Below are 19,244 nucleotides of genomic sequence, written 5' to 3'. Positions count from 1 at the left end.
TAGAATCCAAACCGAGTGTGAATGCTTATAATCAATTAATGTTGTGTAGAGGAAATCACATATGTAACTTTGCGTAACATTAAACGGTTCAAACGATATGGTCAACATATCACAAAGTTTACGAGGCGCACTTCGAATTGATAGAAACATTAACGAGGCACTCCTTGGTCTCTATACCGCTGCGGTCTCCGGTCTCCGGTTTGTGGACTGTCTTTGGGACAGGGGTAGGCTAGAGAGGGAATTTTGTGCCTGGTAGCAAATTGGTAAGCAAGCTTATGACGACTAGACAGCGCACCAGCAGCGAACATTTTCACTCTTGATTTTCCGATATTGTCTAGAAATTTATTGCACTTCCTTTTGCATATACTTTTCAAATTAAGTGTTGCTTCATGTAAATTGATACATTTACTGAATGCAAACCGACCGAGTCGAACGAACGAACGGGTTCGTCTCTTGTGTAAAAATTGTGACATACAATTTGTTGACTATCAATGATTTACGTACGTGTAAGTGGAAGTGGGCAAAATAGAGTTAAGTTTATTTGAAAAATATTTAAAAACAGCAGCCAGCAGCAGGTGTATAGATATCGTATATCGTGTGTGTCGTCTGAGTATTCTTTTCGTTTAGAAGCTGTTCAAAAAAATCATAGAATCAGTCAAAGGGTTGGATTCGCAGGTGTGCCACTGCTCACTTTTCATACTTTTCCTCATTCAGCATCTTCACCTGATAGATTCCGGAATTCCAGCCAATTGCGAGCATTCGTAGACCATCCTTCTTGGCATGGCCAAAACACATGCATGTGGGATAATGGACACAATTTCTTAGAGTCTGATCATCATCGCAATAAATATATTCCCATGGAAGTATTCGAACTTTAGCATGTTTCACCAACAAAATTTTGCAGAGCAGCACAAAGGGCTGACGCTTGTAGATGACAGCAAGATAAACATTGAGCGGGTCCACAGCAATGGCCTGGGCCTGGCCATGGTGCATCACTTTACCAAAAAAGGATACTTCATGCAGATCAGCCACCAACTCAAAAGTCCAGACCAGCTGAGGCTTTAGGAAGACACCAACTTCTGCATATCGCGTAACAGAGTATAGATTTGTGTCGTCCTTCTGGACAAACAGCAAATATGTGCTGCAAGCTGTCCAGTCTGCCGTGTGTATTTGTCGTCCCTCCAGGATTTGCTCTATCTGCCAGCACCTGCTATCCGCATAATAGACTCTAGCCCCAGCATCGCTGCAGGCACCGAATAGTATCTGAAAGTCGGGGCTGTACAGCAAAAAGCTAATCGTAGCGGACAGCATGCGAATCGGATGCCCACTGTCCGGGGCCCAGACGATGATCTGACGACTGCCCAGGGCCACACTAAGCAGGGCCGTGCCAGGCTCGTTCCACTGCACGGACGTCACGTGGATGTGCTTCGTGTGGCTCAGCAGTCGTTTCTCCCAGAGGATATTCGGGACATTCTGCCAGATATAGATGCCGGCGGCACAACCTACTGCCAGCTCGCAGTACGTGCCCGGGCGGAAGGCCACACAGTACAGATCCACCTGTTCCGCCGCCTGGAGCTGTGCCGGCGGATCCTTCCAATTGCCAAATAAATGGACAATGTCCTGGCGGGTAACCATCGCCAGTTGCTCGCTGGTCGGATGAATGACAATGCAACGAAGGCACGCCTCATCCCAGCACACCATTTGGCGATAAATCGCAAGACTACGGTCCAGTGGAGTCGTACGTACATGTTGGAGCCCCCTTACGAGGAGGAGTAGCCAATGCTTGCCAGTGTTTAAACCATTGAAGAGAGTGCTCCAAATGCTGCTTACTGCATCCTGATCCCGGAGTGGATCACAGACGCGTCGTTGAGTAGCTTTAGATTGTTCCATCGTAAAATCTGTTGTATAACTTCTTCTTTTTTTTATTCAAATTATTAGTGAACTAATCTCTGTGATATGTTGATTATAGTTCTGATTCATTGCTTAAACTCTTTAGTTCTCAGTTGTGTCACCAGCACACTTGATTGTTGCCACCCATTAGTTTGGACACTTCATCACTCTTCTGCAGCACGGGAGGTGGTTCATGGCACAAAAGCGCGACTTGGCGTTCCCTTCATTCGGCTGACAGTCACTTCCTGTCAGTGCAAGGCCCCTCCTCACCACCAGTCTGGGTACTCCTGATGGCTCATTAGCATGTGTTCGTATCCTCCTCACTCTCTCTATATCTTACTGTCCCCTATCCACTGTTTCCTTCTTCGCCTGTCAGCTGCTTTGGCCTGCCATTAATTTCACCAACTCCCTGCTGTCATTCTCTGGTTTTCTCATTCTTCGGCATGGGGTGTATGTACATACATACGTATAAAACTAACCTAACCAGCAGTGTAATGCCTTTGTATTGTTCACGCAAATTTTATTTCCGCTGCGTCATGAACATCATAATGTCGTCGTAGCTGTACTCGCCCTCCCAACAATTCAGCTTGAGCCTTTAGTCCTTTAGTAATCCTCGTTGTACACTTTCTGAAGGTATTACCTTATTTGAAGTGGAATATTTTATGCAGTCTCCTTAAAATTGTAATCGACAATTATACTTAAAGAACACCTATCTAAATATCTACTTATACTATCTAAATATAAAATCCATAGAACTGAACAGATTTTATATATAATAGCAAGGCTCATTGGAAAACTGTTATTTGTGTTAATTTAATATTAATTATACAATTTACTTATTGTTTAAACAAACAGATTGTAAATATAAAGAGAGAGAAAAAAAATATATCTACTTGATTGGAGAAGCACATGGAAATAATTGTGTTCTTATAGTCAGAATGAATTTGAAGCTCTGTGGGCTCTTTTAACAACTGATCTTTACGAGCTGTTGACGCATTCGCAGATCATATATGTATCTTCATGTTTCTTCTTTACCTTAATTTTGTTACGCGAGTGTATCTGTCCCTTCGGTTTAGTAATGTTCTAGTCTTCGTTGCTTGCTGTTAATTTTTGTAATAAGTACGCTTGAAAATGTTGCACGCACATGCAAAATTAATTATGTTGCCGGGTAGCAACAGCAGAGGCATCAGCAGCGGCAGCGGCAGCGCCACCGCCGGAAACATCAACTTAACTGTCACTTGTCACTGGGACGTTTCATGGGCCTTTCTGTTCCCCGTTCCCCGCTTTTGGCCCCAGTCTCTGTCTACCTTTTCGATCAGTCTTTTTCTCTTTCTTTCCTTGTCTGTGTTGGCAGCTTGTCCTGGCAGAGCACTGTCTCATCGTTCGTTGTCGTCGTCTCTCACATGTCAACGGGCGTCGCTTTGCTTGGCATTTTTGTGATGTGAAATGAAGCAACGAGGTGACAGCAGCAACAGCAGTGGCAGGAGCAGGAGTCAGAAGCAGGAGGCAGGAGCCAGGAGCTCTGTGTGGAGATGTGCCACATCAGCGGCAGCACAAAATGAATTACTCGCGTGAGCAGCAAAAACCGTCAGAAGGCTGTCAGCTGTGTGTTGGTATTTGTATGTGTGTGTGGGGGCGTGGTGGAACCAGTGGGCGGGACGAAACGGTACAGGCATGAGACACCCATGTGTATGTGGCAATGTTCCACCCATGTGGAACACCCAAAAGTTCCTGTGGACGTTTTGCAGGAGGTGTCAGCGCATCGCATTTAAAATGCTTAAAAAAAAATAACAGTTGACAGTGAACAGTGAACAGTCAGTCCAGCGACAAAGTATTGCGGCAGTCAAAACCACAGACACAGCAGCACCACTTCCTGCAAGAGCAACATGTTGCCATCACTCGTGTCACTGTAGCACGTCCCCATAATATCTGCACAAATATGTACATAAGTTCCCTAAGTGCAACAATCGTGTGTTAAAACTAAGTTTCAATCTATTTGAAGTATTGATCTTTGATCGATACCAATTGTATCGATATTTCGGAATAGTTTATCGGTGCAAGCTAAAAATGTTCGATGCTTACTTATAGACTTTTGTTAATTTTGATATTTTGAAACAAATATCTAGTAATCCCCTATCTTATCTCTTTTTTTCTGTTGGGTTTTTTTTTATAAGAAATCCGCGACTTCTTTGAGAAGCAAACGTTTGGGAAGATATGCAAGGATTATTCCAAAAATTAAATCAGTTTGTAGTCTATCGGGCACATCTCTAAACTTACAACACAAAAAATTAAATGTATTTGTTCGCCAAGTGTGCATTTGAAATGTGAGTGCCCCATTTTTTGTGGGTCGCCCCGACCATGATTATTGCTTGCAGCTATCATGAAAAGAGCTTACCCCTCCCTCATTCTCTTCCTACTCTCTTTTTCTTTGGTTTGTGTTTCTTTCACACTCCATTACAAAGTAATTTTTTATACCCGGTACTCGAAGAGTAACGGAAATGTGGGAAATAACGGATGTATGTAACGCACAGAAGGAAACGTTTCCGATCCCATAGAGTATATGTTCATATTCTTGATCAGCATTATTAGCCGAGTCGATTGAGCCATGTCTGTCGGTCCGTCCGGCTGTCCGTCCTTCTGAGAGCAACCAAGTTTTTCATCCAGATGGCTGTATGCTCACACTGTTACAAGTGTATTTTAAAAAAATCAGCCCCGCCCCCTTCCGCCACAGCAAATCGGGAAAATATCCCACAGCCACATTTTGAAGATAAAAGAAAACTAGCATCGCCATTCTGTAGGGAATGACCATATCTATCAGATCACCTAATTGGGATCCGATTGGATCATTATTATATCCAGAATGAAGCAATTAATTTCCATTGGCTAACCCACCCCGCCCCCCAAACGTTTTTTTTTATTTTTTGCACATTCTCGCATTCACACTCTGTTTCGTGTAGTGTACGGCTCTTGGGGAGGGGGGCTTTCTAAAAGAGCGTGTTGGCGTGAGTAGTGATGTAGATGTTAATGAAAAATGTAGAAAATTTAATAAATGTAAAATTTAAAATTTTAAAAAAAAACCGTTAAGGTTTACTACCGAGTACCGGGTATAAAAGTTGTGTTGCGTAAGAAGCGCCTCACACGTCCCTTCTCGTTTTGGGTTGACACCCAAAGTCTGTGCGCACTTTCTTCTTGCGGCAACGCCTCTCCCAAGGTTTTCGCGGGGTGCACAAGCTGTGGGTGGACGTGTGGGTGTTGTGTCGTATCCTTCTTGTTGGCAAAGATTAATAGGTTGCCGCTGTGCTGTTTCCGGTGTGAGAGCAAGCGCGAGGCTCGCATGTGTGACAGTTTGAAAATGTGATTGACAACTGACACTGGCATATAAATTCAAAGCTTTTGCAAACACACAGCCAGCCGCTGACAGTCTGCCAGGGACAACAGCTACCAGCCCTGCAGGCATGACAGACTGAATGAATGAGGGACATGCAGGAGGTCTGACTGACTGACTGATGGCCCAGCCCTGACAGCTGGTTGTTGTCCCTACTCGTGCGGTTAATCTTTCTTGGGACTTGCAATATATTTTGTTTTCTTTTGCCAGATCTGAAATACGAACGAATACTGTCTATTCGATTTTCGGTCGTTAGTTCTTCACAAGAGACTGGAGCTTCTTTAGCTCTTGGATAAAATCTGATTGGATTGTGTTCACATATTCGATGGCCTGCGTCAGTGTACCTTACTGGCCACAAACGTCCTTCTCTGATGTCAGTTTTTTGTTGTTTGTCAACATCCTGGTCTCTTGCTCTCTTCTTCAGTTTGGTCAGCTGCTTGTCCTTGTGGTGACACGATCCAACATAGCGTAGCAGCGGCTTGACTATCGGATACCAAATGGCACTGCAATGGGCTTCCAGATCGTTTGATCTCGACAGTGCTGCCAAAAAAATGGACACTACTATGTATATATTCTTCACTATGGGAATTATCATTGAAATTCTCACATCTTCCTCAAAGTCAGAGACGGCCACAATAATTTGTAGACAAATCAAGATGAGAATCGGCCTGCTCAACATTTTTTTTTAATTTCTGAGGTAAGCAATTTGTTTAGGAATATATGTCGGCAAAGACTGAATCGCAACTGCTTTTTTGAACAGCTTTTTCGTTTCTTTTGTGTAGTGGCAGTCTCTATGTGATTTAATGTGATTTAATACTCTCAGCTGGTAGACGATAAGAAGAATTGGAATGCTACAGATATTTTTGTAGGACTACATAATAAGCGCTATATAAAAGCATAAGTAAATATAAAAGTATAGCTAAAAAGTTCTAATAACAAAAAATTACAAAATAAATTCCTATACAAAAATATGAACTAATACATAAATACAGCCAACATACCAACATGTATATGTTTAACATGTAACATGTATACCAAAATGCCAACGTGTACATATATTAAACAACAAAATAATATCAGTAAGTAGAATATAATGAAAAAAATTAAAATACAAAATAGAATTCGAAAATAAATTAAAATGTGGGAATAAAATTTAATTTATTAACAAAGAATCAAATAAGTGATAAATATCATAATTGTAAAACAAATAAAATGATTATTAAAAAAAGATTTATAATTATAAAGAATGCATTTAAAATATATATAGAAAATACCATTACAAAATAATAGTTTAAATATAAATTCAGAAATTTAACCAATACAAATAATATTCCTTAAAAAAACAATAAGATTGCAACGTTACCAGCGTTACCATCCAAAGAAGTTATAAAAACACACAGATTTCTCTAGAGTTTTCCCTAGTTTCAAGCAAAATGTATGCTTTCTGGGGCAGTAAATTACACTACCCGACACAATTTTTCCTCAAGGACTCTTGCAGAATTTTTATAATCTGCTATTTTTTTAAAGCTTTTTTTCAGAGGCAGCTGTTTTTTTAGCTTAAGTATCTTAGTTTTGGTTTTAAAGAACTTTGTTTATTTGGAAAGCTGATTGATGCAGCTAAGCAGTGGACCCAAAAACTGAGGTAAGTTTGTATCTTACCGTCTGGGAAATATTAAGCTTTGCAATGCAAAAATGTTTATTTTTGTGAGGTATTTTTTATGATATTTTAACTTTAAGAACTCGGGAAGGTATTTAAGGTATTGCTCATTAACATCTTTGTATGTATATAGAGACGGTTGAGCTAAAAATGCTCAATCAATCCTAAAACCTAAAAATAACCCGTATTATTCCCTTATATACCGAAATATATATATTTATTTTTTAAATATGATTATTTAATAGTATTTTTTCAGTATTTTACTTTATTTTTCGAGTACTGAATCCAGAAATACTCTGGCAGTTGGGCGCGCATCCCTCCAAATCGTAAATTTTTAGGATTTTTTTAGGCGTACATTTTTAGGATTTTTTTCATTTTTATAGGGTTGCTTAACCAATTTTAGCTCAGGCGTCTTTCAAAAGATTTTTATGAACAATACCTTAAACGACGCCCAATTAATGCACCAATTAATGAAACAAAAGCAGAGGACATAATATATAGCATTTATATGGACATTTTGTTAAAAAACCGTAATAAAAAAATACGTTTAATATTTTGCCAGACGGTAAGCCACAAAGTGTTTGGGTTAACTTTTTAGCTGCACCAATCAGCTTTTCAGATAAACAAAGTTCTTTACATCCAGACTTAAAGTAAAGTTATGTGAAAAAAAGCTCTAAAAAACCGTTACAAAAAAAAAACAGACTAAAAATTATTCAAAAAAAATGTTCTGCCATAATTGGATAAAAAAAGGAAATGCCCGATATCTATCAGAAAAAGATGGTTTGGTTGAGGAAAACCTTGAGGTTTTTGGTATTGGTATTGGAGTCTACCAAAGTGATTAAATATGCATAACGATGACTTTGGAGAAAGAACTCCACAACTATTCAAGGGAACACTCTGACGAGTCATTTCCACAAAATGTCCGTCAAATGTCAGCTCGTTTCTTGTTTCTTTCAATTATTCGGTAAAGAAAATAATTCCAATTATCATGACAACTTCCGCTCCTAGAGAGAGAGATAGAGAGAGGGAGACAGACTAGACTCAAATTACGGTATAATTGCTATTATTCAAACAAGAGGCCCATAAATGCTGACACAACGGGACTGGCTTGATAATAGACTCATCTGACAGCGGTGCTCGTCTTCATCAGGCAATGGCCAAAGCCAGCAGAAAGAGGCACAGCAGGTAGCCCCAGCCCAGTCTGGTGCGCGAAGGGACAACCCGAACCTGTCTGACGCTCGTGGCTCGCTCAGTGACGACAAAAGTGTCTTCAATCGGAAGTGAAACAACTAAAACACATCAAAGGAAACACACAAAAAAAAAAAACATAAATGCCTGATGCCGCAAATAAAATATAATAAAAACGAGAAGGGACGTGAGGGACCATTGTTACGCGTCACAACTTTTATAGCCGGCACTCAAGACTAAATCTGCATCTTAGCGGTGTTTTGGTAAATTTTAAATTTTTTCTTCATCTGTCATCTACATCTACAACACTTCTCACACCAACACGCTCCGTTAGCTCGCCGCCCTTCCCTGGACCCACACACTGCAGACTCGCGGCAGAGGCAGAGACAGCGCCCGCACACAAAAAAAAAACAAATAAAAGCTGCGGGACGGGGGGGCTAAAATTCGGAAGAGGCAAAGGCAGAGGGACGACAGAGGCAGAGGCCGAGTGAAGCAGAAGCAGAGTGTGAATGAGAGAATGTGAAAAGAACAACAAAAGCTGCGGAGCATTGTGGGTTTAGCCACTGAAAATTAATTTCTTCATTGTGGCTATAATAATGATCCAATCGGATCCCAGATATGGCCATTCCCTACGGAATGGCGTTTTTCGTTTTCTTTTATTTTCAAAATTGTAGACTTGGGAGGTTTTCGCCCTTTTGCGGGGGCGGAAGAAAGCTGGGCTAATTTTTTAAATACACTGGTTTCAGTGTGAGCATACAGTATATGTACTGTGCGTTACATACAATAGTTATTCCCCACATATACAATATACTCTATTTACTCTTCGAGTACCCGGTATAATAAATTGATGTTGATCTTTTGGCTGGAGCTGGGTGGAGCCCAGGAGGAAGCATAGGGAAGCGCGGCCATCGAGCAATGACAATGACAAAAAAAAAGAAGAGAGAGAGAGATAGAGCGTGAGAGCTGACAATGATGAAAGTGACAACAATGGTGATGCTGACGACTGACGGAGTGACTGACTGACAGGGGGATGTTATTATAATGCTGCTGCTGTTGCAGATTGGAGGCTGGGATCAGCTGTTCGCTAACTCGGCAGTCGTGGCGTGACTTGTCAACGGGGCATCATTCAGGAAGCAGATCTGAGGTTGCGGGGAAAGACTTCGACGGTCATTCATGATGATAATGTGGCCTGTCTTTTGTTTATTTAAGTTCAAGGGTGTACACAAATTGGTACTAGTTTGGCTGCCAAAATAAATTAAATCTATAATCAATTGTTTAAAATTTGATTCCAATTTATTGCTTGATATTTTCCAGGTTTCCTTTTCATAGCCTTACCAAAGACTCTATGGCATATAGTCTTAGTGAGTCGAATCCATTTAGTACCCAGGATATACAAAACAAGCCATTGCCAGACACAGCACCAATGACAGTAGCAGTATCCAGTAAAGAAAGTCATCGATCCATCAGAAATTCAATCATTCAGTCATTTCGGCTGTTGTCACTCACTCACACTCAAGTTGCAAGTCAGACAAGGCTTCTCCAGCTCCATGCTGAACGTCAATGAAAACAAACTGATATTTGCCTGACACTTGAGATTGGTTGTCATCCATCAAGAGAGCTGCTGCTGTCGTTCCTGCCTCTGCTGTTGCTGTGTGAGTGAGTGATTCAATGGCACAAGGATGCACTGTTCGCTTTTCGAATTTACATGCCATGCCATCTCCCCTGCCTTCTCATTCCTGTCTCAAAATATTTTGGGCGTCGGCCTGCATTTATATTCAATTACGACTCTCTCTGCATCTTTATTTATTCAAGATGTCACTCGTCTCGTCCTGCCTTCTGAAGGTTGACCACAGAACTGGTGGTTCGTCGCAAACGAATATTTTAAAACAAGAACCGCTCGATATCTTAAAAACCCATCTGCCCTCTAGACGTACGCATCCTTTCATTTCGGGTTTCCGATAGCACTGCACTCCACACGTAATGCTTGAGGGAGGCAGTAGAGGTAGGCAACACGTCTCCATTACCTTGGCAAAACACACACACGCAGACAGATGTATGACGATGTAATGAAGTGATACTCAAAATCAGTCCTGAGATCATGTTTGCAGAACTGCTGAAAAGCGAAACCGTCAGTTACTAATTCGAGACACTGAGGACGAGTGCTATGGCCCTGAAGTACAGCTGGTTTTAATGAGCTTTGCCATTCTAATAAGCTTTTAAATACACCTATAAATTATTCCCAAACACTTTGTGGTTTTAGCTTACCGTCTGGGAAATATTAAGCCTTAAATTGGGATTTTTGTGAGTTCTTTTTTGCCACCCTACGTGGTGGCGAAAGGGGGCTGGGCGAAATTTTGAAATACACAGGTAGAGGTCTGGAGGAAAAATTGGGTGGCTGTAGCTTTTATTGTCTCCGTGAACTAACCGACAATCAAGACGGACAGACCGACAATCAAGACGGACAGACCGACTGACGGACGGACATTATGGATCATTATTATTGTCACAATGAAGAAATTAATTTGCAGTGGCTAAGCGTGATGTAGATGACAGATAAAGAATATATGTAAAATTTGACAAAAAAAATCGCTAAGGTACAGATGTAGTACTGAGTACCGGGTATAAAAGTTGTGACTCGTAAGAAGCGTCTCACACGTCCCTTCTGGTTTTTAATTTTTATCTTGCCTAAAGTCTCTTCTTTTTGTGATCCCTGCAGCAATCTTTATTACGTTTTGCAAATCAATATAGTTGCCATTTATTATGCATATCGTACCTCCTGCCCTTAAGCAAGAGCACAAATGTTCATTTTTCGTTTCGGTTTCTCTCCGTGGCAAATCGTCCAAGTAGCTCATAAAGAAATTGAGTTCATTAAACACTAGCTTCCTGACTCGATCGTCGGTTCTCGGTTTTCGTGATCCGGAGATACCGCTGCTAAGAGCTCGCTCTCCAACAGAAAAGACATTAAAACATTTAGTGTCGCAATATGCATATCCATAAATTTTGTGCCAAAGAAAGAGAGATACAGCGAGACGGGCCGACGGGTGCGGCAATGTGTATGCCACTGTGGTGGAGATGGTGATGGACATTGGTGGGGGATTGGGGCTGCTCAGCTGCAGGAGATACAAGACATACACACGCATTTCCTCTCCTGGCCAACGTCTCCGCCCTTGTCCAGACAGCCTCCAGTCTCTACTCCTCATTGGGACAGTTGATCGGGCTGCCTGCTGTCTGTGGATGCCACGTAACCTGATATGGTGACACTCGTCCATGTCGTTCACAGCGTCGTCGCGGTTGCAATCTAATTTATGACTTAATTATCGAGCCATATTTAATGTGTCCAATAAACTAGTCTACAAAATTATAACACATCGTAGTTTGGGCTTTGCTCACGATCTGCCTCAAAGCGGATACTGGGGGACTATTCGTCAATATTTTTAGATATAATTTATTTGAGATTTTATTTATGATAAATTGAATGGAAGAGGAATCTATTAGCTGCAATTATTTATTTGTTTTCTATTTCACTCACAAGATTCCACTTATAAAAAACTGTGGCATTTTTTAAACTCAGAAGGCAAGATTTTGTATCTGTTATTCATAATACATATGTTTGTACATACATACATACATATATGTAAATGTATATTTTTACATTAAATGAGAATTTAAGTAAGATTGAATTGTCCATTTTTATAAGCCTTCGGAAAAATGACGGATACATATATTTTGTATGCAAATAAAAAGAAGATTACATTTACACAAAACTGTGTCATTTTTTTAACGCATTGCACTAAATATTTATTTATAGATATATGTATAAACTTATCTTTCATTTAAAATAAACTAAATAAAAATAAGATTATATTTTTACACACGAAAATGTATTTTATTTATTTTTAAGCAAATAATCTTGTAGGTATCATCTGTAGAGGCTCATATACATATACATTTTAATATTAATATTAATTTACATTTATATTAACATTTGATTTATTTCAAATGCAAATCATGAGTGGAAAATATTTTGTACTCATTAACTTCTCTCAGTGCACTCTGCATTGGTAAGCTCTTGGTTTATGCGTAGACCGCACCGGATCGGCAGGTAGGGCAAACTTGAATTTCAGCCACTGTCTCATGGTGGCCTCCTTTAGTTCTGCGGCCATCAATTTTCTTTTAAACGCAACAATTTGGTTGCCATTGCCGCCCGGCAGTCGCTACATCACACCGCACCGCCAAAGGTGAGTCGCTTCGCATCCACAGCATGCAGCGATTTTTTTTGTTTGTTGGAGGGCATGGTCGGTTGTCTCAGCCTGTCTGGCTGACTCGCTAAGCAATAAAAATTTCGCGAAGTGGCAATAAAATTCCACTTAAAATGGCAGCGATTATGTCTCAACAGACCATTAAAGTCACTCAAATGACAACTACTACTTAGGCACTACTCCACACAGAGTTTGCCCAGCCAGACAACACACAACCAACCAACAACTCTCGCTTGCCAGTATGCCACCCCAAACTGCAACTGCAAAACTAGGAATCTATTTCAGCAACGCACATGTAAATATCTATGTATATACATATATAAAATTATCTTGTTACGGGGATATTCTCCTAAACGTCTCTACCGATTCTTATGACATTTTTTTCTGCTTATTAAGGTCTGCGAATTGAATGTAAAATATTTGTCATCCTTATCCTAAGAGAAAATATCGAAGAGGTGGATTGTATATGAGGTGTGAGCATTAGCTCTTGTAACTGATATTTAAGAAAAGCGATCATCTGCCCTTTCTCTTCGACGGTGCAACAGGGGTCTTGAATCTTGCTGGAAATGTTTCCACAAACAAATTGAACAATTTAAAAAAATAAAATATAATTGACATATGTACATACAGACGAATACTATTTTTTGCACAGAACCGAGCGCTCTGGCAAGGGCAACATGATCAAAAAGACTAAAGCAGCGATTAAACAGCTAATGAGTGGTTATATGGAGATGAAATATAGTTAACATCTGATTCGCAAACCTTCTTAAAACACTAAAAAGAGCTAAACAGGTAAAACAGGTAAAGAGTGGTTATATGAAGATGACAAATAGTTTCCATCCAGTTCGCAGACCTTAAAATGCAACAAAAATTGCATATGAATCGGTAAATTCGTTTTGGAGAGTTCAGCGACTATCCCCTTGACGCGTGAATTTTATATATGTATATAGAATACACTGACTGAGTAACGGGTACTCTCAGCTTAAATGAACTAAAGAACTGTTCAAACTTAAAAGTCTAAAGAGTAAATAGGGTTTATTGTATTTGTCTTAAATAACGGTTGTATGTAACGCGCAGAAGAAAGCGTTTCCGACCCCATAAAGTATATATATGCTTGATCAGCATCAATAGCCGAGTCGATAGAGCCATGTCTGTCTGTCCGTCTGTCAGTCTTGTTTGTCGGCTAGTTCTCAGAGACTATAAGAGCTAGAGCCACCAAATTTTGGCTCCATACTGTTGTATGCTCACACTGAAACCAGTGTATTTAAAAAATTAGCCCCGCCCCCTTTCGACTCCGCTAAAGAGCGAAAACCTCACAAACCTACACTTTTGAAGATAAAAGAAATCTAAAAACGCCACTCCCATGTCGGGTAAATGGGTAGGGTAGGGTAAATGCAATGACCATATCTATCAGATCCCCAAATTAGGATCCGATTGGATCATTATTATAGCTACAATGAAGAAATTCATTTGCAGTGGCTAAACCCACCCTGTCCCGCAGCTTTTGTTGTTCTTTTTACATTCTCTCATTCACACTCTGCTTCTGCTTCACTCGGCCTCTGCCTCTGCCATCCCCCTGGCGAGGACTCTTCCGACTTTTAACCAAGACTCGGTTTTTAACGCTCTGTATTAGAAAAAGAATGACCATCAAAGTTGCGTACAAGAAATTTTCATAGATGGCGCCACTTTCGAAAAATTTGATGTGAAACCTATCGGTCCAAGAATGTACCAAGTTTATTGCTGTTTTAAATATCTCATAAATTGGGAAATATTAACTGATCCAATATGATTGATGTATTTTATTTAGTAGGCTTTTACTACGTGTTCTGTAATGTGAACGATATCTAGTGGTTGGCGATGTCTTCTAAATCTAGATGTAGTCCTGAGTGCCGGGTATAAAAGTTGTGACGCGTAAGTAGCGTCTCACACGTCCCTTCTCGTTTAATTTTAATTTTACCTGAAAGACAAAGTTCATTACAATCAGATGTAAGATTATTAAGTAATGAGAAAAATACAAGGGCTACCTCTAAAGGTAATAAAATTTTTATTTAAAGTTTAAAAAAAAAAGTTCTGCAATAGAAAAATAACTTAATTTGTTAAAAAATTTAAATGCCCCACATCTATAAAAAAGAGTCGGTTTGGTTCCTTGAGGAAAAAATTTCGATTTTGTCGAGTAGCGTATTTTAGCGTAGCGTTTTAAAACATAGTGTCTGAAATGCAATTTTTTACAGGAAATATTTTAGGTATTTGGTGCAACCTTCTCGTTTTGGAGGAACTGGTTAAAAAATCCAACGGTTAATTGCCTGTAAAAAATTTGATTTAATGGAATTATTAGGTGATGTATTGAAGCATTTATTCTTTAATTAGATATATAAATTCTAAAACCATATAAACCATTTTTAATGGTTTTTTTTGGGCTTTAGAGCTTTAATCAACTTTTTATAATTTGGTGTTCACCCTTTATTGCCGTTAATTTAAGCTTTATATCTTCCCTATTTACCAGCCATCCCCGCAGACATGTCTGTCTATCCCCAATTCAATTACCCTTAAACGACCCTGCAGCAACCAGCCAGCCTCAAGCCTCATTAGGGCTTAAAAAACCTCTAACCAAATTGGGTTGTTTTTATAAAAATTTGTGTGGCTCTGAAAACTACCCCGAGTGCGAATTTCCTGCTGATTTTTGCATTTTTATCCCCAGTACTCGAAGAGTAAATAGAGTAAAATATATTGTATTTGTGCACAAAGTGGATGTATGTAACGCATACTAGGATACGTTTCCGATCCCACACAGTATATACATATATTCTTGATCAGCATCAATAGCCGAGTCGATAGAGCCAGATCTGTCTGTCCGTCAGCCTTGTTGAGCGCCTGGATCTTAGAAACCATAAAAGCTAGGGCCACTAAATTTTGCATCCAGACTGTATGCTTGCACTGTTACAAGTGTATTTAAAAAATAAGCCCCTGCCCCTTCCGCCCCCGCAAAAGGACGAAATCACAAATCTTCAATTTTGAAGATACAAGAAATCTAAAAACGTCATTCTTTAGGGAATGACCATATCAGATCACCAAATTGGGATCCGATTGTATCATTATTATAGCCAGAATGAAGAAATTATTTGCAGTGGCAAAACACACCCTGTCCAGCAGCTTTTCTTTATTTTTTGCACATTCTCACATTTGCATTCCGCTTCGTGTGATGTGCGGCTCTAGGGGAGGGATGTATTACTGAGTACAGGGTATAAAAGTTGTGACGCGTAAGAAGTGTCTCACACGTCCTTTTTCGTTTTATTTGATGGCAGTCCTACCTTTAGCTGGCTGCTGCCACGTTTTGCTCGTCTTGTCCGACGACTTTTTCCTGCTTATGGCCCACTTCCTGCCCATTTTTGAGCACCACAACAATTGCATTTGTGTTGAGGTCATGACGTCGTCGTCTCGTGCATCGTTTAGATAGGACAATGACTACACAATGACTAACATGATTCCTGATGATGTGTATAAATTCTATAATACATTTTATTATTACTTCCTAAGTGCACCTACATTCTACCCACAAAAAAGCAGAGGGAGCGCTAGAGAATTTTAATACAGAAAGGATGTTTGTTTCGCGTCCAAAAACCGAACCCCTTCAACTCCAGTTGATCCTCATTAGTGGTCACATTTCAGGCTGATGTGCATTTGCTGTATAATTTTGTCATTCATAATTTTTCGCACATTTTACATTTCGTTGCCGTTTTCGCTGCTACATGCCAAAGGACTCGTATTTCACTCACCCTCTCTCTCTCGCTCTGTCTCCATCCGTGGCCGTGTTATATTTTTCTGCGTCGGATGATATGTGACAATAATGTGGAACCGTTGTCATTGTCGCTGCTTCTGTCGCTTGGTTGATGCTTTTTTGCTGTGACACATTTCAGTGAAGCAGGAAAAAAGGGAAAAAGTGTAGCCCGACGAGTACGAGGTGTTATATCCAACGAGTTTGTTAATTTTTCTGCATTATTTATGCGTTCTGCATGCTTTTTCTTCTGATACTTCATGTTTTTTCCTAGCGCATTCGTTGGAGCATGAACCAAACTCCATGATGATGTATCACCCATTCACCCCACCCCAATCTGTTCTGAGCAGATGTAGATACATTTAGATAGATATTAGAAATGTATATTACATTAGGTACATTAGGATCAAACAATGATTGAAAGAAGATCCGAGATAAACTAAAAGGATCGACCAGGAGGTAAAAGAGAGAATGGACATACCAGAAATGCCAGAGAAGACAATGCCAAGTCATCCTCTAGGAGGATAGAGGATCTTTATTTTATTAAAAGATATTCTTATAGCCTTTTCACTCTCTCCGCCATCCATTTCTGGGATGGTCCGTAAGGTTATTTAACCACAACGTCTTTGATTTTCCTTATTTGCAATATTATTTCTAATTCAACCATAAAAAATTGGCACTCAACAAAACATTGTCGCCCATCAAAATATTAATATAACATTTTAAAATTACGGGAGAAGGAGGAGAATAGAGACTTAGATTAAAAGAAGATAGTTCGTGGAAATATGTATACTTCTCAGATAATTATTTTATTAGCTATCCAACTATCCCAACGTTTCCCTGGATGGACTCTGTGTGCAGTGTGACATCCGCAAAATTATTGAATAAATTATAAAGATTTTACTACGAAGTAGCTTACAGTATGAAACGTGAACTCTCACAGAGTGGAGCTCTTTACACAATCACTGAAAAGAGTTTATTAGTTCTCAGCTCATTAGTCTCCATACTATTAAAACAAAAATAAAGATGTTTTCCAAAAAATATACCACATTCAAAAGCTTCGGGATGGGGTGGGGTTTTCATTCTGGCTATAATAATATATATATATATATATTTCTTCCCTACGGAATGGCGGTCCCGGTACTCGAAGAGTAAATAGGGTATATTGTATTTGTGCGGTTAATAACGGTTGTATGTAACACAGAAGGAAACGTTTCGGACCCCATAAAGTATATATATATTCTTGATCAGCATCAATAGCCGAGTCTATGTATGTCTGTCTGTCTATCTGTCTGTCTGTCCGTCCGTCTTGTTGAGCGCCTGGATCTCAGAGACTATAAAAGCTAGAGCCACCAAATTTTGCATATATCTTTTATAGGGTCGCAACTGCTTCCTTCTATGTATTACATACATCCACTTTGTGCAAAAATATAATATAACCTATTTACTCTTCGAGTACCGGATATAAAAACAATCCGGCAGCAAACCATAAAATGGGAACAAATATAATGGCATGCCATGGCCATAAAATGAGCAGACATCTATTAAATTTTGTGCACTTCAAAACAACCAACTGAAGGAGAGTCTATTAGAAACCTGAGATCAACTATTTAGGGACACAATTCAGAGACCAACAAACACAAACAAACTTGTGAAGGTTCGTACTCTACTTTTGGGCCAGGAGACCAACAAAACGTTTGTAATTAAGGTAACCCGAGCTAATTTTTCACGCATACCACCCCACACCGTAGACTACAATTGTCGCCAGATTTTGAGCCATACATTCATTCATGCCTCACCCTTCCGAAGAGTCAACCCTATCCAAACCTCTTGCCATTACCTAGGCAGGATTTCCATTATGGGACGAGCAGGCCAAAGGACAACCTTTTTTGTGGGCCCCTGCGCGCTCCGCTGACAGGCGTTGAAAATATCAAATTTCATTCAATTTAATTGTGAAGTGGCAGGAGCGGTTCAGGCAGCCTAAAAGGGAGAGGTTTTCGTCTGGAGGGGGAAATATGACGATGACGATGGCTTTTGAGTGACAGCAACAGCAGCGGCGGCGGCGGAAGGCAACACCTAATTCAATTTAACATTTCATTTATCATAATCAGGCATCAAGCCGTTGTCACTCACAATTACGACCAGGCCGAGGAAAAAAATCAAACAAAAGGATGCAAACTTCATTGCTTCAAAGACTTCTTCGGTGTCGCCTGATTACCTCGCCCCAGCCCCAGCTACTCGTCTTACTCGTATTTCTTTCTTGCACTCTTCTCCTGCATTGTTTCTCGGGGTAGTCGGGGTAGTAACCATCTTTCAGAGTCTCTGTCTCTGTTGCTTCCTGTTGCCTTGTGCCTGGGACTGTCTATCTGTCACTTGGCTGCCAGCGGTTCACAGCACGAAGCCCCTGAAGCAGTCAGCGTAGAACCAACAGCCAGCCAGGACAGCCAGCCAGTCAGCGACTCATTGTCAGTTAAAATGTAGAAAGCAGCCACTTGCATTTTAAATGAAAACGGAAAAACAGCTGCGAGAAACATTCCGATCATTGCCGGCAGACTCGAGCAGAAACCGAAAAAATAGCTTTTATATCATAAAAATGGATTTCTTCTTATATGTACATATATCCTATGTCCCCCGACTATCTATGGCACCTTCAGCTCATCTGTGTTCCACTTTCATCCTGCTCCTTCATAGCCTTGGACTCTGGCCCCACATTTCTTGGCATGTTTTCAGTTTGTATCACAAACCATTTATGACAGTTGCCGAGATGATAAACTGCATAATCCCTATACACGACGGCGGCATGCAGCTGCCAGAACCAGAGCCCTGGACCCAGGACATACATAAATATGTACTAGGCAAAATGCAAACAATTGATGACGATAGGTGGCGCCTCTGCTGCAGGCCAACAACACGCTGCAGGAATCCACTCAACGATGCATTAGACAGACAGATGGCACATGGAGTACACAAGACACAGAGGGGTTACAGGGGCTCACAGAGGAACACCGAGAGAGACACAAAGCGACAAAGAACTGAGCACAAGGTTCATGGCAGATGACAACTGGCAGGTCATGTCACACTACGGAGAGTGAC

General features: G+C 40.2%; 1 protein-coding gene across 1 annotated transcript; it reads right to left on the bottom strand.

Annotated features, from left to right (window-relative positions):
• Window positions 1–649: 649 nt before the first annotated feature.
• Window positions 650–1,932, bottom strand: LOC117590898 (aladin). The gene has a single exon (XM_034283929.1). The coding sequence runs from the start codon at window positions 1,888–1,890 to the stop codon at window positions 688–690; it is 1,203 nt and encodes a 400-aa protein (XP_034139820.1). The 5' UTR covers window positions 1,891–1,932; the 3' UTR covers window positions 650–687.
• Window positions 1,933–19,244: the final 17,312 nt, after the last annotated feature.

Source organism: Drosophila guanche, unplaced genomic scaffold (assembly GCF_900245975.1).
Source record: "Drosophila guanche unplaced genomic scaffold, DGUA_6, whole genome shotgun sequence".
In the NCBI taxonomy this organism is placed as follows: domain Eukaryota; kingdom Metazoa; phylum Arthropoda; class Insecta; order Diptera; family Drosophilidae; genus Drosophila; species Drosophila guanche.
This window is presented reverse-complemented; position numbering and strand designations above follow the sequence as displayed.

Excerpts from the sequence above, each read along its gene's own strand:
- LOC117590898 (XM_034283929.1), bottom strand. The coding sequence starts at position 1,890 with ATGGAACAATCTAAAGCTACTCAACGACGCGTCTGTGATCCACTCCGG.